Raw genomic sequence first — 24,396 nt, 5'->3', positions numbered from 1 at the left:
GGTTTTCCTTTATTAAAGTCTAGATTACTTCCTTAATCAAACTCTCATATTTGGATATTTTAAACAGATTTTTCCCATGCCTATTAATTTATACTCGCAAACTACCTCATTCGAATTTCGAAAAATCCCCAGAAAATTTCTAAAAATTCCTAAAAATTCCATTACGGCTATTCCTCAAATAACCCTATTATTTAATTATTATTTTGTTCGATATTTTACAGCTCGTGATGAAAAAAAATGAGGAGTGTCATCTGGTGAATGAACGCTATAGTGCTCCGGAAATGAGGAAAACAAATAGAGAAATTGTTTGAGGTGGTCGATGATGTTTCCGTCGGCTACTCACATGCAGGTTGAAGTCGAAGTCGATATGGACGGCGGCGCTATGCGTACATGGAAGAGAAACTTGAGATATTAGATTTTAATATAAAATATATATTAATAAATCTAATTAATTCTCAACTTAATTAATAAATAATTTAATAAAGTATAATGAAATTAGACCATAAAAATATTATATAAAATTTTTAAGTTTTAAAAAATCCTATATAAATTTTATATATTTATATTTATTTATTTTAATAATATGATTACTAATCAAATTAATAATATTATTATTAGTTTTATTACTAATCAAATTTATCAATTCAATATGATAATTTAGGTCAAATTTGTAAATAAAAATATTTAAAATTATTATAATATTATTCAATTTAAAATTATATTATTAAAGTTTTTTTTAAATTAAAAAGTGAGATGTTATCCCCTCTTGTTTTTTAGTCAAATCAAGATAAAAATATAAAAAATTAAAAAAATATAAAAAGTTGAAAAAAAAATTGGTATGGAAAAGTATGCTATTTATTATTTTATTAAAAAAATTAATTTAATTAGGTATTTTAAGTTTTGTTCAAAGATAAATATTGCGCGAGATCATGATCATCTATGTTTTTCCAAGATTGAATACACGCCTTAACCCTACGTGTCTCTCTCTTTTCTTCTGTCACAAGAGAGACATTCCTTTCTCTCTAGAAAACTACACAATCCTGGGTTCTCACTGTTAAATTTCAAAAGTATGTTTTTAATGAAATTTTTTGAATCAACCGAGTCGATAGTATCCACTGTATCAATTGGTATCAAATTCTAGTATTCATGTGTGAATCAACGGAGTCAATAGTTTCCATTGCGTCAAAAATATAGTTTCCATAAAGTTTACAAATATAAATAAAAGTTTTGTAAAAAAGTCTATAGAACTCAATAAAATTCATTTCACAATTATGTGGAACTCTATAAAATTAATAAAAATCTATCAACTTTAAAAAATCTATCATTAATAAAAAATTAAAATTAATAAAAGTTATTCAATCTTGGTTAAATACGTCCTAAAATTATCGAGAAGAATATTCGGAGGCTAGCTTTGACAATGACATCATGCAGTAATAAGAGCCGTCCGATCTGCGGATCGTTCAGTGGTAGTACAAGCTGAAGACGAACCTCCCCTGTTCCCGCCCCCACCCATGCCCACCAGTCGTTCGATGAATAACCGTAGTGAGCAAGCGAGGCCCAGGAAGAGCATGCCGCCGGAGAGGCTCCTCCTTCCCAGTCAGTCGTCCAAGACTCCGAGAGATTGTGTTTGGATTTTTTATTGCAACAATTTGTATCGTGTTGTTCACATTACTTTGTGGTAGTTTGAATGGCTACGTTTACACTATAGTTTTGATAGCACTCGGCGTCACGATAGTTTGCCATGCTTATAAGTTATATGTCACAACGACGGATTCAGTCCAAGCTAATGGTTTCAAAAGAAGCTTCTAATCTGACCATCAGAACCGTTCCTTGAGTGGAAAACGTTCGAACCCATCTGCCGCATCAACGACATCGATCACTTGTCGCGTGTGTTCAACAAACACACATTTGGTACCTTCTCACATCATGGCCAAGGACGATTACTTTTCCTGCAATGGCTTAATTACCAATTAATTGATTTTGTTGTAGGACAACACCCTCTGACTCTTAACTCCTTGTTAGAGCATCCACAGTTGGAAGTTCCCATTGTAGATGTGGCAGCACAGAAGAAGCTCCCTCCCATAATGAGGGAGCTTCTTCCCCATTTGACAAGGAGTGGCTCCATATAGATGGAGCCGCTCCTTCACCATTTTTTTTTTAATTTTTTAATTAAAATAAATTTTTTTAATTTAAATATAATATTAGAGATATTTTTTAATTAGGAAAGATATATATATACGAGGTTTAAAAAAATATGGGATCATCAAGTTTCATGTTAGCAATTTATAAATTTAAATTTTATAAAAATTTAATGGTGTATAATGTAAAATATGGAGAAGAAATGAGAATTATATGTAGTGAAAAGTGTGAGACCCATGAAGGAGTTGTTGAGAGGTTTTTTATAGTGAAAATATGTATGAGGTTTTTAATTTTTGATGTGGCACAGACGTGATAATGAAGGAGCTCTCAATGGGCTCTAACCGCTATGGATGTCCTTATGGCATTCTATAAGTGCACAAGGAAAATCAGTATTCCCAATTCATATTTACTGAATTAGAGTATGGAGATCAAACTTAGGACTAACCAATTCAAGGTGGTAAAAGACGAATACATTCGTCCCCAGCGTCCTCGTCAACTCATCCCAGAGTCAACACAGAAGAGGTAAATCACGGGCAGCTATTAGCCTTTGAAATAGTGACTAGCACATAAGGAAGACATTTACCTCGGCTTTGTCGAAATTCGAACTCCAGACCTCGTGTTGGTAACATCTCAAGCGCTAGCTACTAGACCCATCCGAGGGGACTAGGACTAGGGGTGCTCTGGTTATGATGTTGTTACCCATTGACTGAGGTGTCAAGTTTGAGCTCCCACCTACGCAGACTCTTATCAATTAAAAGTCCCCAATTTGGGGTCTGTTGACTGAGGTCGTCGTTTTGGCGGTGAGATGCTCTTATCAACCAAGTGGTACTGAGGTTTCCCAAAAAATTCTTTCGGGGATTTCTGGGATATGGGGCTGTGAAACGGTGGGCCCAGTCATTATAAAAAGTTTACCCTATCTTAGTTTTTAACAACTGAACTAGGGGTGCTCCGGTTATGACGTTGTTACCCATTGATTGAGGTGTCATTGTCAATTAAAACTCCTCAATTTAGGGCCTATTGACTGAGGTCGCCGTTTTGACGGTGAGACACTTTTATCAACCAAGTGATACTGAGACTTCCCAAAAAATAAGTTAGTGGTGCTGAGGCTCTCTAAAAAAATTCCTTCGAGAGGATTTTTAAGGTATGAGACTATGAAACGATGAGTCCAGTCACTATAAAAAAGTTATAATCAATAGTAATCTTGAGATATCCAAAAAAAAAAATAAAAAATTAAAAGGTATATTTTTGGGGCAGGTTGATCACGAACTTCAGTCGGACAGGGTTTAGCTTATCACAGTGATTTCTTCAAATAAGTAAACAATAAATTTCATGGAATTGCTACATAATCCAATCTTAAAGAATTACGTAAAAAACAAAAAACCACCTTCCACAAAATCCAAACTATGATCTTACATCCTATCGAAGCTTTTTCTTCTCTATCCAACTCCAACAAAAAAACATGAGCGTACAATGGAATATGCTCTTCGAGCTCCCGTTCTCCCTCGATCGCCTCGAGGATTGAAACGCCATTGTTTCGACTCAACGCTGTATAAATCACGCTCTCTAAATCTTCCAAGATCATAGGAAAATTGATCGAGTAGTAGCTGATCATTAATCATGTCTTCGATCGCAGTTCTCAATGCCTTGGACTCTGCCAGGACGCAGTGGTACCACATCACGGCGATCGTGATCGCCGGCATGGGCTTCTTCACCGACGCGTACGATCTCTTCTGCATCACCACCATCTCGAAGCTCCTGGGCCGCCTCTACTTCCCCAGTGTCGACGGAAAGACCCCAGGGAAGCTCCCCACCGGCGTCAACAACGCCGTAGTCGGCGTGGCCCTGGTCGGCACACTCTCCGGCCAACTTGTCTTCGGCTGGCTCGGTGACAAGCTCGGCCGCAAGCGCGTCTACGGTATTACCCTCATCCTCATGGCCGTCTGCGCTATCTGCTCTGGCCTCTCCTTCGGCGGCTCCCGTGGCGACCCGGCCAGGGCCCACAAGCCCGTCCTCTTCACCCTCTGCTTCTTCCGCTTCTGGCTCGGGTTCGGCATCGGCGGAGACTACCCTCTCTCCGCCACCATAATGTCGGAGTACGCCAACAAGAAGACACGTGGCGCGTTCATCGCGGCGGTGTTCGCCATGCAGGGCGTCGGGATCATCTTCGCCGGACTGGTGTCGATGACGCTGTCGGCGGTGTTCCTGCACTACAACCCAGCGCCAGCGTTCAAGGACGACCAGGTGAGGTCCACGCAGGCGGCGGCGGATTACATGTGGCGGATCGTGCTGATGCTGGGGGCTCTGCCCGCGCTGGTGACGTTCTACTGGCGGATGAAGATGCCGGAGACCGCGCGGTACACGGCGCTGATCGCCGGGAACGCGAAGCAGGCGGCGCAGGACATGGCGCGGGTGCTGGAGGTAGAGATGGAGGCGGAGCCGGAGAAGGTGGGGCAGATGAAGGCCGCCAACGAGTACTCGCTCTGGTCGCAGGAGTTCCTCCGCCGGCACGGGTTGCACTTGGTGGGGACCACAACGACTTGGTTCCTCCTCGACATCGCGTTCTACAGCCAAAATTTGACGCAGAAGGACATCTTCCAGGCGATCAAGCTGACGAGTCCGGCGAAGGAAGTGAACGCGCTCCGGGAGGTGTTCGAGATTTCGAAAGCCATGACCATCGTCGCGATGTTCGGCACCTTTCCCGGCTACTGGTTCACCGTCTACTACATCGAAAGGATCGGAAGGTAAAAGGATGAATCAAACCAATGCAATTGGATTGAACTGATTAATTTCGAATTAATCCAGGTATCTGATCCAACTCATGGGCTTCTTCATGATGTCCCTGTTCATGCTGATCATGGGCGTCCAATACGTCTACCTGCGCGAGCATAACGCCACCCTCTTCGCCGTCCTCTTCGCGCTCACCTTTTTCTTCGCCAACTTCGGCCCCAACAGCACCACCTTCGTGCTGCCGGCGGAGCTCTTCCCAACCCGAATCCGCGCCACCTGCCACGCCATTAGCGCTGCCTCCGGCAAGGCCGGCGCCCTCATCGCCGCGTTCGTCGTGCAGAGCTACACGCTGAACCAGGAGCCCCAAAAAATCCGCAAGGCCCTCATCCTCCTCGCCTTCACCAACATGCTCGGATTCTTCTTCACCTTCCTTGTGTCGGAGACTAAGGGCCGGTCCCTCGAGGAGATCTCCGGCGAGAACGAGAGAGCCAGAGCTGACGCCGGAGTCGACGTCGAGAAGAGCTCCGCCATGTGAAGTCATCGTTATAAATAAATAGGTGGGCCAAATGAATGAAACGATACCTCATGAAACGCCGTATTAATGGAGTACTATATAATGTTACTATTTTATTAAAAGTCTCTCTTTTTTATTAACTAACTTTGATAAACCTAAAATAAAATTATATTAATATTTTTTTTTCTATTCACACTAAAAATAATTTTAAAATTTATTAATAATTTTACAAACTAAATAATCAGTAATCTAGAATTCGAGACTTAGTTGCGATATACTATTATGAATTTTTCTCATCATTAATTTTCTCTGATTGTTTTATATAAAAAAATATAGTTATCTTTATTCTCACATCTTAAAATTGACAATACTATAATCAAAGAAGCTTCTATAAATATTTTAGACCGACAATGTTAAAAAATATATATATTTTTTAATTTTTTTTACTAAGATAAGTATAATATTAAATTAAATTAATTTTTTTCATAGAGAAACCGTAAGGGTAACACTAAAAAATTCAAACAATTCAGATTTTCAAAAACTCAAATAATTTAGATTTTCAAAAGTCAGGTACTTTACCCTAATGACTCTACTTTAGTATTTTAATGCTAAAATACTTTAATTAATATAATTTCATTATAAAAGGGTCGATATGATTTCAACGTATTATATTACACACGCGACGTGTGTGCACGATCACTAGTATTAATTAAGTATAATTGCTAAATCTAGCCTTAAAGTTTCACAATTTATCAAGTATAAGAATTATTTTCAATTTGTCAAATGAGTTAAGCAGAATTATACAGGACTAAAGAGTACAATCTGAAATAATATTATCTCATTTGAACCAATTTAGAATACTTTTTTTAGGTAAATGGTCCAAATAAATAGGTAATTATAAATCTCTTTAAACTTTACTTACTTTATATATACATATATACAGAAATCTTATGCTGCGGTGCCTTATGTGCGGTTTTACTGTGGTACTTGCCACGTCAGCGAGAAAACACAAAGCGAAATCAACGCTGCTATCCTCCGCAGCGTTCACCAAACTCCGACTTCTCTCCTTTCCTTGTCGCGAACCCTAGCCGCGCGAAGAGAACCCCCGACTTCTCCCCCCTCCTTCTCCTCTCCTGCTGTTCTGCCGCGCGAAGAGGAAGCCGATTTCTCTCCCTCTCCGAAACCTGCCGCGGTCCAGCTCCTCTCTGCGAGTCGTCTCCTCTCCGAGAGCCGTCTCCTCTCCTCGTTGCGAACCCTAGTAGAGTGCGGCGCCGCTCAACCGTCTCTAGCCGCACTCTCTCCCTCTTCGAAACCTGCTGCAAGCCGTCTCCGAGAGAAAGGCCATCTCCTTCCTCTCCGCTACCTTCCTCTTCGCGAGCCACCTCCTTCCTGGTCGTCGAGCCGTCTCCAGCTGCAAGCTCTCCCTCTCCGCGAACCCTATCAGAAGTGGCGCCGGCGCCTCCCTCTCCTCGAACCTTAGCAGAATCGCCTATCACATTCCTGTGTAACTCTCTGCACACTTACCTCTTTAAATGTTTATGTTTAATTGAGAAAGCTTCTTCATGTTTAAAGTTTCTATTATCTATTTGTGACAAAGATGTTTCATGCCTATCCAAATGGGTACAATCTTGATACTCAAATCGCTTTTACAATTAAGATCTGTCTTAGATTTTGATAGTGTAGCAGTTTCCATAAATGAATTCAATTTCGGGTAAAACCGCACATAAGACACTAAATGAATTCATGTTTAAACTATGATACCTGAAAGAGATAAACTCATGTAATTCTCTTTTTCATTTTTGGATTATGATATTATAGAGATTGAATAAATATAATTAGATGCAAATTATGTTTGTTGCTTGCTTTTTTTTTTTTGACCTTTTATAATACATGTTATGCGGAGAGAATGATAAGTTTGCATGTTGTTTGACCTTTTATGATAAGTTGCATATTGTGTGACCTTTTTATATTTGTTTCTTGCTTTTTGTTATCTTTTATAATACACATCAGTTTGCATGTTGTTTGATTCAAAAATTTTTAACTTTTATATCGAATAAAACAGGTCGGTGTTGTAGCTGGATTTCAGTACTCAAATGGTAAACCCTTTGATTTGATTTTAGCTTCCTATTTGAATTTCACAATCTATATTTAATGTTTATTTATTGTAATGTAGGGAAAAACATATGTGGTTTTTGTTGGACGAAACCCCGGTGTTTATGATAGTTGGGAAGAAACTCATACTCAAGTTAACAAATATAGCGCTGCATTGCATAGATCATATCTCAGTAAAGAGGAAGCATTTGGAGCTTTTATTTCATACAAGGAGAAACAACATGCTTTCATTGCCCCTACTGTCCAAAAATGTTCAAGCTCAACTTCGAGTTCAACTTCAACTGCATCTTCAAATTCTGGTGAAAAAATGAAGCAGACGGAGGAACTAGCGAAGTTGATAAAAAGTCAACTAGATTTAGCTGATGAATATCGTCGTAATGCAGCTAAGATCGCCAAGATGTGTGAAGAGATTAAAAAAAAAATGGACTCTGTTCATATCAGTGATTAATTAATAGACTTTATTTAGTTGGATTAATGTATTTGACGGTAGACTTTTTTATTTAGCTGGATGAATGTATTTGACAGTAAACTTTTTTATTTACTTGAATGAATGTATTTGATAAAGGTGAATTTATATTTATTTTTTAACATTATTTTTTTTTAAGGTCGTCCTTCAATTAATGACTGAATATCTACGCCTGAGCACTGAAATTAGCTCTTGCAGATGTTGATTCAGGTTGAAGAGAAACACTTCAACTGATTAGTTATGAATCCCTTTTGTCTCCACTATTTTGCTGCTAAACTAGTAAACGACTGGGGTACTTGTGATCATGGATATTGTCTTTTGATTCCATGCATGCATGTTTCTTAAATCACACAGATGAAAATCACTAACCCAAGAAGAAGAATTAAGTTAATAAAAAAGATCCAGTGATACGCTGGGAGGGTTTAGGGCTGGGAGCTCTAAACCTGGATCGGTCTGGTGACCGATCCAGTGATACGCTGGTTGACTGATCGGTCTGGTGACCGATCAGTAACCAAACAGTGTGTTTCAGTGAATTACCTGATCGGTCTGGTGACCGATCAGTAATCATACAGAAGCGAAGAAGATCGGGAGAAGAAAGAGGGGGATCGGTCTGTGGACCGATCCACCTGAGTCCTGATCGGTCCACAGACCGATCAGAGAGTTGGGCAACTCTCTGTGAAGCGTGCTGATCGGTCTGGGGACCGATCAGCATAGGTCCTGATCGGTCCCCAAGACCACCGAGCTATATGATTCGTGGTATTTAAGGCGTGGGAGGAGAAAGGCTGAGCAATGACGCCGCCCACCTCGTCTGAGGCGAAATCAATCGTAGCTTAATTATTTGCCCAGCGCCGGGGTTTCATTGAGGACATGGAAAATCTGCACACGTCTCTGCTGGAGATTCAAATCATCCTTGATAAGGTACAGAGTAGTGGGTGCAACGACACCAAATGGAAGACATTGATGCAGGAACTCAAGGATGCTGCTTATGATGCTGAGGACTTGATAGATGAGTTCCAACCTGAGGTGAGGTTTGATGCGGGAACTCAAGTTAACAGCATCATTTCTTTATGAGCTTTAACTAACTTTTGTAGCAAAAGAAAACAGCATCATTTCATCATTTCAACTGGAAAACAGCATCAGTTAAAGTCTCGTGATTAATATAATTAAAGCAAGAAAACAACATCATTTCATCAAATCAACTGGAAAAAAAAACAAACTTCTGCCAGTGTAGCCAAACAACTTATATACATCTTTCTTACACGAATTAAAATACAATTATGCCTAAAATCAGAACAAAATCAGCATCCCATTACAGCATAGTTGAAAATGTTGTAAAATTTGCCAACAGCAAAAACCAAATTGAGACAAGCTTGATGTGCATCCCTAATGTCTGGTTTGCTTGTATTCATGATCTCTAAAACTCTAAGCCTGGTTCATCAATGCGAATCATCAATTAATATCCATTCTTGCCTAAAATTAATATTAGGAGACAAGCGAGAGTGAATAATGTATGCAAGAATTAAGACTAGATACAAAACATATTATATTTTTCACATAAAATATGCCACTAAGTGAAATAAATTCATATACAATATTGTTACATAACTAAACATGCATATTACATAAACAAGGGGACCCATACAGAAACAAGGGTACCCATATTAAACATGCACAGATTGGAAACTACAACATCATGCATATCAAACAAGGGGATCCATGTAGAGCAAGTTTTCTACTACTAAAACTAAACAATCAATCAAGCTCAAATACATTGTAGAGAAGCAACGAGATATCTCTAATTGAAATTCCATAATGTACCTAATGTACCTTAATATGGTCCCAATCCATATTTACAACAGTGAGTCCATAATGTATCCTCATGATAGTGCTGTGGAAATCATAATCTTTATTTACAAATATCACTATTCTGAAATTAAAGAAATGCACTAAACCAATCAAACATACAAACACAAAAAAATAGATATACCAACCATAGATAATTACAACATCTTAGCGCATGTTATTAGAACCTGTAACAATAAAGATAATTTATTAATTTTATTGTCTCAATAAACAATAAACCACTATAATTTAAAAATTTTAAACTTTGATAGTACCGGCTATAGATCCCAAATCTGTTTCATATGTGTCGTCAAAACTGATATGATCATTATCTTCAATTGATCTGATAATTGGCACATTGTCATATACAAAAGATAATAAAATAAATTTGTTTGCAAGAAAAATTGAATCGACACATACCCTTGTTGCAAATTGGGACAGTTACGCTTGTCATGTGACACTCCTCGAAGTCCGCATCCACGACAAAGCCTAGAATTTGATGTTGATTTCTCCTTTGATGATTTTAATCTCTTTCCACATCCTTTAGTTCGTACTACAGAAGGATCAATAATACTAAGAGTCTCATCCATTGATTTTTTTTCTTTGACTTCTATCACTGCATGTTGTATTAATGGGCATCTCTTGAATTTTGTTGTAGATACAATCAAATTGTTCTTCCAAGAAGGTTGTCCTCTCAGTACTCAAAGATGCATCATCAACTAACACTGAAGCTTTATAGGATAACCTCGAGTGCCTCGAAATCAAATATATTTCTGAATCTGGATCATCAATGACATTTTGCTCTCCTAAAACATACATTGCTCCAACTTTTGCATATTGCGTCCATCGTTTGAGTATATACATATCAGGCAAATGAAACACTTGGTTGATACGAAAAAAAGCTAACATATGTCTACATGGAATGCCCTCAAACTCAAATTTTGTGCAGCTACACGATATGTAATCCCTTTGTTTGTCATGCGTGAGCACTCTTGATTTTGAGGAAGAGGAACTTTGAAATTTCATCACGTGGTAAACTGCTGAGGCAACTTCTATACATATCTGTTGCACATAATAACTATGACTCTCGATCATTTCACTTTGAAACTCAAGCCATTTCTTTTTTGTGTACAACTTAACCATTTGACTTTCCATTGGCCAGGTTGTATTAACTTTGGGATTCTCATTCATATCAATATGGTCCGCAACTAACTCATTGTGTCTTTGGTGTCTCAATGCTCTATTAAAACGTGTGATAAAATCCATTAATGAGTTCTTATTTGAGACATATTTCTTGAAAAATGCATGTGACACTTCAGATCTTTGGCTACTTGACATTCCTGCAGAAAATACATGACTAAAATATGTTGGCACCCATCTGTGTCGTAATTCATACATCAAAGACAACCAATCATTTTTCTCTAAGTTAGCTTCCTTGATAGTATCTTCCCATGACTTCTCAAAATCATCAGGTGTTGTAGAATTTGCAATGACGTTCTTTATACTGTGATAATAATTTCGAAAAGTCAAAGGGTCTAATTTTTCTGGGAATTTATTCAATATGTGTCACAAACAATATCGATGCACTGTTTGAGGCAAAACCTGTGCAATAGCTTTTGTCATTGCAGGATCCTGATCAGTGATGATAATGTTTGGTGCACCTTTAGGCATGGCTTCTAAGAACTTTGTAAGCAACCAAACAAAAGACTCAGTTTTCTCATCACTAAGAAACCCTCTACAAAAAAGAATTGTCTGATGATGATGATTAACTCCTACAAATGGTGCCAAAATCAAACCATATTTGTTGGTGTTATAAGTTGTATCAAATACAATAGCATCACCAAATACACTATATGCCCTTCTTGATACATGATCAGCCCAAAAGCACCTACTAAATCTGTTATCTGAATCAATCTCGTAGGCAAAGAAAAAAGCTGAATTCTTCTCTTGCTCAGATGTAAAAAACTCGATAAGTGTTTCAGCATCAATACCTTTTTGTTCATCACTTAGATTTCTCTCAAAGTTTCTAATATCAGTTTCTGTACAACCTACCCGTTCAGGACCTCCATACTCTATCTCTAATAAACGCATTTGTTGGCAAGTTGGTACATTGGCCTCTGAAAATTGAGTTGTCAATGCTTTTTTGGCTGTCGAAACACTACGATGTGAGCGTAACAAATGCACCTTTGATGGAGTTGAGAGCAGATGATTATGAGCTTCTATAAAGTTACAGATAACCCAGTCCAATCCCATCTGATTCTTGACAAATGCAATATTTGCCTTACAACCCGTTCTAACTGTGCCACGTGCTCTTTCCCTTATTTGTTTATCAGGGTTTGGATGTTTATTGTGTCGCATTAGATCTGTATGCCCTTCTTTAAAGCATACAATTTGTTTTCATGTCACTTCATTTGTCATTTTGTTTTTCCTGCTCGTGCTATTCCTTGAACTAAATCCAGCTTCTCGTGCATATTGGTTATAGAACGAATATGCATCCTCTAGAGATGAGAATTCCATTCCAATTTTTGGTTTTCGATCATCTGCAACTTGGGGAATGAATTCCTGATCATCAACTCTATTTTCTTCCATTTCTGGGTGCCCTCGCATTTTTTTTTGACAATAGATAAATAAATAAAAACTGTTTTAATTAACAAAATAAAATAAAAGTGATTCTGATATAGATACAACAACAAACCATAGACATGATATAAATAAAAATTGTTCCAATTAATAGAATAAAATAAAAGTGATTCTGATATATATGCATCAAATCCTAAGAGAACATCATCTAAGTTAAACATGAAATTGACTGTACTTGTCCCCAGGGCGTAGCACAGATGGGGAGTGCATGGTTCTGTGGCTGAAAGGTCCAGGGGTCGATCCCCGGGGTGTCACTGCCTGGGGTTAACGTCTCCGCTATGCACTTTCCACATGTGTACCTGCATTTACCTCCCTCCATATCCGTGGGACCGGCTCTAGGGGGGCTGCTGATGTGGCGGTTCCACATTTTTTTTTATGAAATTGACTGTACTTATGCAAATTCTTTTTCTGTTTTACATGTCTTTTTACATCTATTGTTTACTTGATTTTTTTACATTTGCTTGATATTTATATTGTTTTTCATATTTGCATCATACTGTTTGATTTCTAATTAAATTGTTCCTTTTGCAGTTAAAATGAGCTTAATTTCCCAAAGCGTGCTTCTGAATGAAAGGAAGGGCAATAAACTTGATAGAGAGGTAGCTGATGCGGTTGTGGATGATGAAGTTCAGGAAGTTGATTTGATTGAGGAAATTAAGTTTTAAGCAAAGCACTCTTTGATTGTTCCCTACTAAGAAATCCTATTACCATTAACTCAGCAGACATATCAGATAATCTCCAAAGAACCCTAAAACAGGGGTGAAATGGTTAGTGAAAGAGCAATTCACCTTATGCGGATCGGAAAGCCAAACAGCGCAGGCACGGAGGAAATGGAACCACCCAGGCGAGCAACGGATGAGATCGCAAAACCCTAAATAAAATGAGCAAATAATCACTAAGAACATACATTGAAACATGCCAGATGAAACATAGGAACAAATCAAGTACGGCAGTCGAGCGAAAATCGATCCATCACCTGAAATACTGCTGATGAGAGAAAGGGAGAGATATGCCCTAGTGTCGAGGGAGAACAGATGTGAGAGAACGCCTCCGCTGCGAGAGAAAGTGTGGCGGCTAGGGTTCGCGACGAGGAGAGGAGACGGCTCGCGGAGAGGAGCTGGACCGCGGCAGGTTTCGGAGAGGGAGAGAAATCAGCTTCCTCTTCACGCGGCAGAACGACACTAGAGGAGAAGTAGGGGGGTCTCTTCGCGCGGCTAGGGTTCGCGACGAGGAGAGGAGACGGCTCGCAGAGAGGAGCTGGACCGCGGCAGGTTTCGGAGAGGGAGAGAAATCAACTTCCTCTTCGCGCGGCAGAACAGCAGGAGAGGAGAAGGAGGGGGGAGAAGTCGGGGGTTATCTTCGCGCAGCTAGGGTTCGCGACGAGGAAAGGAGAGAAGTCGGAGTTTGGTGAACGCTGCGGAGGATAGCAGCGTTGATTTCGCTTTGTGTTTTCTCGCTGACGTGGCAAGTACCTCAGCAAAACCGCACATAAGGCACCGCAGCATAAGATTTCTGATATATATATATATATATATTATGCTACGACCCCTATTTTACGGATTGCTGTGGACTAAATTTTACGTATTTTTTTAATGAAATTTTTTTCTCTTTCTTTGATTTTCCTTCGTTCTCGCCAAACCGAAGCTCACCGCGCCTCCTCGCGCCAGCCACCCTAGGCCTCCTCGCGCCCTGCCATCGACCAGCCGCCCCTGCCGCTGGCACGACCGCCCCGCAGACGCGATCGCACCGGAATCCAACCGCGATCTCGTCGGAATCTGGTGCGATCGCGGCCGGATTCCGGACGCTATCACGACTGGACGCGATCGTGCTAGATTCCGGCGAGATCGCGACCGGATTCCGGTATGATCGTGGTCGGAATCCGGTGCGACTATATCCCCTCGCCGCCGAGACTTCCTCTCAGCTCGGTGGTGGGCAGGCAGCAGCAGTCGGAATCCATGCCGTGATCCCCAACGGGTTCACCCCGTGAGCTATAGTGTGGGTGGGTCCAAACGGCCGGAGGCCGCCGGCGGTGGGCAGGCCGGTCGGCGACAGGGCGCGAGGGTGGCTAGCGCGAGGAGGCGCGGAGAGCTTCGGTTCGACAGAACGAAGGAAAATCAAAGAAGAGAAAAAGTTTTCATTAAAAAAAAATGACGTGGACTTTAGTCCGTAGCAATCCGTAAAATAGGGACAGTAGCATAACAATTCTCTCTCTCTATATATATATATAATTTTTTTTTATTATTTGTATATTTAGAGAGAGATTAAAAAATAAGTTTGAATTGGTGTAATAATATATGGATTTTATAATTTTTATGATTTCTTTATAAGTAAAATACTTTAATACTTATCATTTCTTTTTAAAAAAATCGGTGATTTAACTAGTTGATTTATTATTAAATTTTAATATATTTATGTTAGATATTTTAAATTTATTGGAAAAAAGTACAGCTCACGAACAGGACAACTACTAAAGTCCTTAATACAGTGATATTCCTGGATCATTATCCATTAATTATTCCTTGATCGATTATAAAGTCCTTAATACAGTGATATTCCTGGATCATTATCCATTAATTATTTCTTGATCGATTATTCAACGTTTCATAAATAAAAATTCATCCATTAATTTATGGACCCAGGATTCATCAATTTAATTCCCCCAACGCCTCCGTCAATCCGTCCCTAGACCAATACGGAGGAGATAAATTACGGGTGACTACTAGCCATTAATGTAAATGACCAAGACATGGGGGAGATTATGCTCGGTCACACCGAATTTCAATCCCAAGATCTCATATGACAACACTTCATATCTTAACCATCACACCGTTATGAGGAGACAAGTTTTACCACTTCAGAAAAATAAAAAAATGAACGCCAAGAATCACCAATACGTGCAACTATTCGAGCCTTTAAATGTAAGCATCATGCCACTCATATGAAAATTCTCTCCTGAACTCAATCATCCAAATTCAATCAATCAAGTAAAATAGCCACGTATACTCGAAAATATTCAACACTAGTCGCCAAGCAATTTAGTATTATAGACACTTTACAAAATTGCACCAGGTCACCTACTCGTACGGTTTGTACCAATGTATAATGAAACTAAATGGTGATACCTCAACCAGCAGAAACACTGACTGTACCTGAACCGTAAAACTAATTTGTATATCAATAAAATCACAACAAAGTCTAACTGAAATTGGAATATTTACTATAATCAGACTACGACATCTCAATCAAATTGTTACACTCATATAATGAACTTTAGCACCTATTGCAATCAAATTATAATACTTATTTGCTGTGCTAATAAAAGACCTCAATCAAAGTGAAACCTACTGTATGAGTTGTAGCTTCTACTACAACCAAACAGTGACCTTAACAAGATCAAACTGCAAGTAAACTGCATTTGAGATTGATTTTATGAGTTATTATATGAAAACCTTGGTATCTTCTAAGAAGGAACCTTCGCATATTCGTTCTCTTTCCCGAGCCAGATTAAAGAGAGAAGAGAGAAGAGAGAAGAGAGAGAGTTGTGCGTGTGCGCTGCGGTAGTGGAGAAGGCAAATGGCAGCAGTAGGCGCAGTCTTCGATCTTTGTCCTTCCGTTGAGGAAATCAAAGCAGCGCGAGAGACCTCAAAAGCAGCGCTCCTTTTATTGCTCTCCCTTCTTTCCCTATCAATAATTCAGCATCATATCAATCCTTCCACCGCATTAGTTTCATCCACCACCTGAGCCTTTCCAATCTGAGAGCCACCATGAACTCCCAGCAGCAGCAGCAGCAGCAGCAGAAGAACACAATCAAGAAGAAGCAGCAGCAGCAGAACCTGGTGAGGCAGAGGAAGCCCCACTTCTTCAAAGTCCTCCTCGGCGACTTCACCCACCACCTGGCAAGCTCCTCCCTCGTCTATCTCTATCTGAATGTGCTTCCCCTGTGGCGCTTTGATTTCTGTTTACTTGCTCTTTGAATCTGCTGCAGAGGATTCCCCCAAAGTTTCTGAAACACATTCCAGGTCCAGCCACAGAGTCCAAAACGGCCATCTTCCTTCACGGCCCCAGCGGAAGCAAATGGACTGTGGAGCTGAGGAGAAACAGGGAAGGCACGTTCCTTGCCTCCGGCTGGAGCAAGTTCGTGAAGGATCACTCTCTGAAAGAATGCGAGTTCCTAGTCTTCCGGTACGATGGCAATATGCACTTCACTGTGTTCCTTTTCGACACCACTGCGTGCGAGAGGGAGGACGCTTTTGCAGTCAGACGGTTGAAGCAGCCGTGGAAGACGAGAGGTCGCCGGCTGAAGGAGGAACCTGTGGAAGTTAGCAGCTGCTCTGTCAAGCAGGAAATTATGAAACATGGAGTGGAGGAAACTAAACCAGTACAAATCCAGCCTTATTTACCTAGTCAAGGTAACAATTGCCTGTATGAAACTCCAATCAGTCATTGGTTCGGTTCATGGAATAACAATTCTAAAATATCAGAATAAGCATTCCTGTGATCGATATAAAGAATAGCTAATAAGGTTTACAAGAATAATCCTTCCTGGAATAGCCATTCCTGAGATTGATATAGAATAGCTGAGAAGAATAACAAGGATAATACAATTCTATCAAATTTAGTATCTGAATGCATGAAAAATCACTCTGTCAAACTTGATCTGAATGGAATAGCTATGCATGCAAAGTAAACATAATGTGAGTTCTTGCCTGAAGTTAATTCAGCTTTATGAATTGATAGTTAACTTATGCAAATTGAGAGGCTAAAACATGGAGTTGATTGAATGCAGAAAGATGTGTGGCATTCCCTGATCCTATCTGGAATGACAAGCTTAAAATGGAAGAGTTTGAGCTTCCACTTAGTATGATTCGCAACAAAAGAAATTACAGGAGACTTTGCATATCATCAACAAGAAGACATGTGACAGATGAAGAAAAGTTGCAAGCGCACAAAGTTGCCAAGTCTTTCACTTCTGCACTTCCGTACACCATCATTCGCATGTCGACAACAACTCTTTTTAAGGGATACATGGTGAGTCATGTTTTTTTTTTTTTATTAAAAAACTATGAACTTTCACAATCTTGTTTCCCGTGAATTTAACTAGGTTATAGCTGGTTGCAGAATATCCCTACTCGGTTTTCACGGGAGCATCTTCCACAGAATACGTCAAACTTAATCCTCCATGACCCGATCGATAGGTCCTGGGTTGTGAACTACATTCCAAAGGAGAAGGGCAACAAAATATCAAGAGGGTGGATGGCTTTTGCAAAAGCCAACAAACTTGAGGAAGGAGACTTCTGTGTATTTGAGCTAGTTGGTACGGTCAAGCTACGTGTGCATATTTTTCGGGTAATTGAGGAAACTCTACCTATATCTACGGTGCCAACAAGGTCAGAATAGGTCGCATCCAATTCCCACTTCTTCAAGCTCCTTTGAATGAACTTGGCTTCCAAGCCATTGGAGGAACTATATATTGTAGGTGGGGGAAGAGGAGTGCCTTTCATGTGAACTATTGTGTTAGATATAAAATGGTAGATTATCTACTAATTAATACATGCTTGTGCATAATCCATCTGGAAAAAAAAACCCTTCAAACTATACTGCTAATGTAATGGTAGTAATATTTTTCTATTTTTGTTCATGTTTTTGTGTTCTTTTCATGCATTTCCATGCTTATGATGTGTGAACATTAATCAAGAGTTTGATGTAAATTCTTTGGCATGACTCTTGAAAAATAACATTTGCAAAATCAAGAGTTTTGAGCACACTTGAATTGGAATGTTACAATATGACTTGCAAAGTGGTGTTAGTAAACAAAATGACAGAGAACTAATTCTATCAATTGATTCTGAGGAATAAGCCTAATAATTGGCTTATGTAAGAATCCTTGAAGTTTAAATCATCTAATATTGCTTAGTTCTCTTTGCCGAATGAAATATCACAACTGCAAAGTTTTTTTTTCACTACTAACAATTTCCAAATTGCAATATGTTGGGCGTTTTGTCACTGCGTTCATTCCTCTGACTCAAATTTTATGCTCTATTAATAGTTGGCATTTGAGTTTTCCATCATCCTTATGTTCCTAACTATAAATCTTAGCAAATTGGTGGCTTTATCCAAGTTAAACCTAACTTCCTAACTACGCAACTATGCAAGCTCAAACCGGCAGTAGAAAATGCAAGATACGACTATACGCTATGCCTCCCGCGCAGACGAAATAACTCATCTCTGGGTATCACGCTACTATCTGAGTCCCAAGTTATTCTCATGGCAATAAAACTAAATCAAAGACGACAACCTTCCAAATCAGCCCTTTGAATCATAATAGAACTTGAACTTCATTTTCGCTGTCGAAAATTATTCCATTGTTCACTTTCCGGCCACTAGTCTCTCCATTCTCGCTGGAAGGAGGATGTTTCAGATGCTAAAGAATTAAATTGGGGCTGCATGCATATAACAAACACAAAATAGACACAGAATCACTCTTTTAATGTATGTTCCCATCCGGAGTTCTTAACGCCCAATGCATATACTCAAACCACAGCGACATACCTCGGATTCAAAGGGGATTCGATCAGTTTTCCATAATACAAATGCAGGAAAATCAACCGATCAATGCAAGGTAACGAAACCTCACAGCAGAGTGGCAGATCTAGGAAAACATAAAGGGCAAGAGCGTACCTTCGGCGACCTTGAGCCGAGACGCCATGGGCAACGATGGTTCCTCGGAGGGCGGTTAAAACAAGGAAATCGAAGGATTTGGGCGTATTGTCGCGCAAATAGAATCGGCGAAGCTCAATTAAGTGCAATGGCCCATATATATGAGCCCAAACTGAGTCCTAGTGAGACTCAGGCCCGACCCACAACAGCCAGACACCTTCAACACTGCCATTCCCATGTCGCGCCGGATGGCAAGCATTCGCATTGATGTTAACACGTAAATATTATAAGATTCACAGTGTTATCGGGGCATTTTCAATGGTTAAATTTTTTAATAATTTTTTTAATAATTTTTAATATGTCACATTAATATCATATCAAACGTATAAAAAATTCTTAAGACATCTTTAATGGTTAAACCTTTCAATGAATTTTTTATAATTTTCAATATATCACATCGTACCACATCATAAGTATAAATACTTACTATTATTTCTACAATGAAAAAACCTCCATATAAATTTTTTTTTACATTATAAATCATATATTTTTTAAAATTTTCATTTAATATATCTATATAATTTTCATTTAATATTTTAATTAATTTATGATTCCAATGTAATTTATTTATAATTTTTAATTAATAAATTTATGATTTTAATTAAATTAAATTTATAATTTTAAATTAATTAATTAATTTATTTATGATTTTAATTTAATTATAATCATTTCTATATTTTTTAAATTTTACAAATATTTCACAAAGCTTACAAGATGCTCTAATACTCACACATACCTCAACATTCAGGTGGTGTTTGGTTTAGAGATTTGGGAATGAGGAAATGGGTTCATTCCCAAACCTTGTGTTTGGTTGACAGAAATGGAATCAATATTTTAGAATGAAATACAAAAATTTTGGTATGGATGAAATTTACCCCCTCTCTTGGATTTTGATGGAATGGGAATAAGAAGTAAGTTTTGGACGAAAATACCCTTAGTATATTTGTTCAATTTTTCTTTCATTTCACTCTCGATCTCTCCTTGTTCTCTATCATCATACTTTCTCTCTCCTTATTTTATCATCATATTTTCTCTCTCAACATACTTTCTCTCTCCTCATTCTCACTCATCACACATTCTCTACCATTTTCTCTCTATATTCTCTCTCACCACACACTCTCTCATTATTTTCTCTCTCTTCATTATCTCCTCATTTTTTATCATACTTTCTTTCTCATTATACTTTCTCTCTCCTCAATCTCTTTTACCATACTCTCTCCATATTTCTTCTCATCACACTTTCTCTCTCTTCATTCTCTTCCATCACACTCTCTCTCCTCATTTTCTCTCATCACATATTCTCTACTATTTCCTCTTTGTATTCTCTCTCATCATACACTCTCTTATTATTTTCTCTCTCTTCATTCTCTCTTTATTTTTTCATCATACTTTCTCTCTCCTCAATCTCTCTTACCATACTTTCTCTCATCATACTTTCTCTCTCTTCATTCTCTTCCATCACACTCTCTCTCCTCATTTTCTCCCATCACACTTTCCCTCCCTTCATTTTTTTCCCATCACACTTGTTAGAGTGTATACTAAAAGCCTAGCTTTTGGTATAAATATTTATCTAGAAATAAGAATCACATTGGTCAAAAGTCTACATTTATGATAAATGTAGTTGCTCAATTAATTTATATTGTAGATAACATGGTGTGTGGTGTCACACACAGAAGATCATGTTATTGGTTCCTTATAAATTATAAACAGTAGCTCACGACCAAGATGGAAAGGAACAAACCATTGGAAGGTCGTAGTGTAATTAGGTATTAGTATATCTTAACTATATAATTACACTAGTACACTTAGAGTGTATTGAGTAGGACCATTTGAGGTCGTTCCTTTTATACTGACTTTATAAAGGAACAAAGACCTCAGTTATTATGGAAGTGTGTGCTCTTAATCCTAATATAATAACAAGCACATATATTTGATATTTATTTCTTTAATTTATCAATGGGTGAGATTTAGTTCGATGAATCAATAAGCCCGATAAGTTGGGAAATGATATCACTTATAGTGTGTGTTGTTGATTATAGAAGGAAACTGTGTCCTAGTAATCTAGGTTGAGAATGTCCCCAAGAGGAGCTCATAAAGATTGTCATGTTAAACCCTGCAGGTGGACTTAGTCCGACATGACGATGAAGTTGAGTGGTACTACTCTTGGAGCTAGATATTAATTAAGTGAGTTGTCAGTAACTTACTTAATTAGTGGACATTTGTTATTTTAAACACAGGGAGACTAACACACTCATAATAAAAAGGAGCCCAAAATGTAATTTGGGATTGGTGCGGTAGTTCAATAATAGTTCTCTAGTGGAATGAATTATTATTGATAAAATTAAGTTGTGTGTTCAGGCGAACACGGGATGCTAATTTTATCGGGAGACCAAACCAATTCCTCCTCTCGGTCCCTATCGTAGCCTCTAGTATATAGAGATTTATACCCACCTTCTTACCCATCCAATGGGGCCGGCCAAGCTAGCTTGGAACCCAAGCTAGGGCCGGCCAAGACCAAGTGGATGAGTTAAGTTGGTGGCCGGCCAAAGCTTGGGTCCCAAGCTTAGGTGGCGGCCACTAGAATATTAAAAAGGATTTTTATTAAAATTATTTCTTATGTGGATATCATGTTTTTAAAAGAGTTTAAAATTAAAAATTTCCTTTTATAGCTTTCTACAAAGATTAAGAGAAGAGATTAATCTCTTTCCTTATTTGTAGTTTAAAAGGATGGTTTTAATTTTGGTAAAACTTTCCTTATTTGTAAATTATCTATATGTTTAAAGAGAGTTTAAAATTTGAAATCTTTCCTTATTTGTTGATTAAAGGAGGATTTTAAATTTTAAGAAAACTTTCCTTTTAAACATGTTCATGATTAAAGAAAGTTTAAAATTAAATATTCTCTTTTATAAGTTTCTACAAGAGATTAAGAAAAGATTTGATATCTTTCCTTATTTGTAGATTAAAGAGATTTTAATTTTTAGAGATAACTTTCTTTTTATTCACATGTTTAAAAGAAAGATTTTAATTTATTAAATTTCCTTTTATAAACCAATCATGAAGGGATAAAAATTATTGAGAAATTTTATAAAATTCGGAAGCAAATAAGGAAGTTTTAATTGGTGTTTAAAATTTTATTTGCTTGGAGTTTTTTTTTGGCCGACCATTATAAAATTGAGAAAGGAAATTATTTTAATTAAATAAATTTTCCTTTTCAATGGCAAAAGAATTAAGGAAGTTTTATTAAAATTTCCTTATTTGCCAAGATCAAGGATTATAAAGAGGGGTAGAGGAGGCTTCATGGCTAATGAATCTATTCTATTTTTCTCTCCCTCTTTTCTTCTTCTTGTGGCCGGCCCTAGCTTTTCTCCTTTCTTCTCTTTTGGTGGCCGAACCATACATCTCTTGGAGCTCTTGTTGGTGGCCGGACCTAGGAAGGAGAAGAAGAAGAGGAGGAAGCCTCATCTTGAAGATCCCTTGGAGTATTGGTGGTGATCAAGTTCTTCTTCCTTGGAGGTGGTTCTTCTTGTGGCCGAACCTTGCTTGGAGAAGAAGAAGGTGCGTGGTGGTTCTCGTCTCGGAAGATCGTCGCCCACACGACGTCCGGGATAAGAAGAGGAATACGGTAGAAGATCAAGAGGTTTTTCTAAAAGGTATAACTAGTAATTTTTCTTTCCGCATCATACTAGTTATTTTTGGAAATAATACTAAATACAAGAGGCTTACGTTCTAGTGTTTCGAATATGGTTTTTCGAAGTTGTGTTCTTTTGTTTCTTTCTTTTCCTTGTGATTTGATTGTTCTCTTTGGTTAACCTAAAGTTATTTTAGGAAATTAAATATTAGCTTTCTATTAAAGGTTTTGTCTAGTCGGTGGTGGTTGCTCCCATATCCGAGAAGGCCCTCGCCACGTCGATACTGGAAACCTTTTATGGAAATTAATATTTAATGGAATTAATAACTTAAGGAGACTTGGGTCGAACGTGTTAAGTTCCGCAGGAGATCCAAGTCAAAACCTAAAAGAACAAATAGATTAAGTTTTGGATCAAACGTGTTAAGTTCCGCAGGCGATCCAAAATTTAATTTAAAAGAACACATGGTAGCTAGGAAAAGGTTCAGACCTTTGTACAAAATTTTTGTACAGTGGAACCTCTAGGCTTTCCGAGTAGCAACCAACAATTGGTATCAGAGCTAGGGTTTTGCCTCTGTGTATTTGGTATTAGTTTAATTATGCACATGTCATACATAATTTAGGCAGGATAATAGTAGGATGTGCTAACTTTGTGGATGCAGGATCCAACTATTATGGCTTATAGTTTTATGTGTGTGATTGGACCCTTGGACATGTCAAGGGCATTTATATGTGTGTGCATGATTGTATTATAAAATACAGCAGGATTTAGTTTTATTATGATTTTATTTTGATCTAGATACATGTACATTCCTTTTATGGAATATAGGATCAAAATTGTAAAATTCTATTTATGTCGCGGATCGAATCTTGCAAAGCGTGGAACCTTCTAAGGACCAGAGGCGCAGCGGAACAAGGAGCAAGATGGATGCGACAGCTAGACCCGGTGGCGGTGGCCAAATATGGCAGCAGCTTGGGATGACAACACGGAGGACAACTAGAGATAAAAGCCATAATAGTTGAAAATTAGATTTTCTATTTATTGCTTTTATATTGTCATGTATGTTAGTTTACAAGTTTAGTAGGCTAGCATAGTTAAAATTCCTCATTAATAAATAACTAAGTGGGAGGGATTTTAAGTAAATCCCATGGTCTCCATTATTGGTTTGTAAGTGATGCAAACAAGCTTGCGTTGGCTCAGAGTGCCTTCCTCCATAACGGATGAGCTTATTTGCGGATCACTAGAGCAGACTTCCATTTTGGATGACTATAGGAAGTTAATTAGGCGTGTGATCTTCCCCAACGGAAGGGCATAATCTTATTAATGGACTTAGTGTCAAGTAATGGTATACACTTAGACACATCTAATAGTATCCTCCCCATCGGAGTCACTGCTATTATTTGTGTGACCAAATGAGACCAACTATTAATTTGTCATAAAACTAGGTTGACAAGATAATAAAATTAAAGGGTTAAACCCCCTCTTACAAATGATTGATTTTGTATACGTCCACACTAACGTGGCATACAAAATTAACGGTGTTTGAGATAATTTTATTTGTCATAAAGTTACGTTGACAAGATAGTTAATGGGTAAAACCCTCCTCTTACAAA

The 24,396-nt window shown here is 38.3% G+C and overlaps 1 protein-coding gene, 1 long non-coding RNA gene and 1 pseudogene across 4 annotated transcripts; 2 read left to right on the top strand and 1 right to left on the bottom strand.

The window, feature by feature from the left end:
* Nucleotides 1-3,756: 3,756 nt before the first annotated feature.
* LOC121979801 lies at nucleotides 3,757-8,196 on the top strand (annotated as a pseudogene).
* A 7,552-nt stretch (nucleotides 8,197-15,748) lies between these two features.
* On the top strand, nucleotides 15,749-18,078 carry LOC121980996 (B3 domain-containing protein Os01g0723500-like). Of its 3 annotated transcripts, none has more exons than XM_042533296.1 (4): nucleotides 15,749-16,336; nucleotides 16,426-16,849; nucleotides 17,227-17,468; nucleotides 17,559-18,078. In XM_042533296.1, exons 1-4 carry the CDS (start codon nucleotides 16,205-16,207, stop codon nucleotides 17,835-17,837), a joined length of 1,077 nt encoding a protein of 358 aa, XP_042389230.1. In that variant the 5' UTR covers nucleotides 15,749-16,204; the 3' UTR covers nucleotides 17,838-18,078. The 3 variants fall into 3 exon arrangements, with proteins under 3 accessions (XP_042389230.1, XP_042389231.1, XP_042389232.1); XM_042533297.1 differs by having other exon boundaries at nucleotides 17,549-17,759; XM_042533298.1 differs by having other exon boundaries at nucleotides 17,542-17,758.
* On the bottom strand, nucleotides 16,609-19,224 carry LOC121980997. The gene is made up of 3 exons (XR_006111701.1): nucleotides 19,119-19,224; nucleotides 16,841-16,932; nucleotides 16,609-16,750 (listed from the first exon to the last, which is right to left on the bottom strand). It is a non-coding gene; the product is annotated as an uncharacterized LOC121980997 (long non-coding RNA).
* Between the last annotated feature and the right edge of the window lie 5,172 nt (nucleotides 19,225-24,396).

This window comes from Zingiber officinale, chromosome 5A, assembly GCF_018446385.1.
Source record: "Zingiber officinale cultivar Zhangliang chromosome 5A, Zo_v1.1, whole genome shotgun sequence".
Lineage (NCBI taxonomy): Eukaryota > Viridiplantae > Streptophyta > Magnoliopsida > Zingiberales > Zingiberaceae > Zingiber > Zingiber officinale.
Note: the sequence above shows the minus strand (reverse complement) of the source record. Positions and strands in the feature narration are given on the sequence as shown.

Bases quoted from the DNA above. Each gene is read 5' to 3' on its own strand.
- LOC121980996 (XM_042533296.1), top strand. From the start codon at position 16,205: ATGAACTCCCAGCAGCAGCAGCAGCAGCAGCAGAAGAACACAATCAAG. The intron at 16,337-16,425 runs GCAAGCTCCTCC...AATCTGCTGCAG, and splicing joins GCGACTTCACCCACCACCTG to AGGATTCCCCCAAAGTTTCT. The intron at 16,850-17,226 runs GTAACAATTGCC...GATTGAATGCAG, and splicing joins GCCTTATTTACCTAGTCAAG to AAAGATGTGTGGCATTCCCT.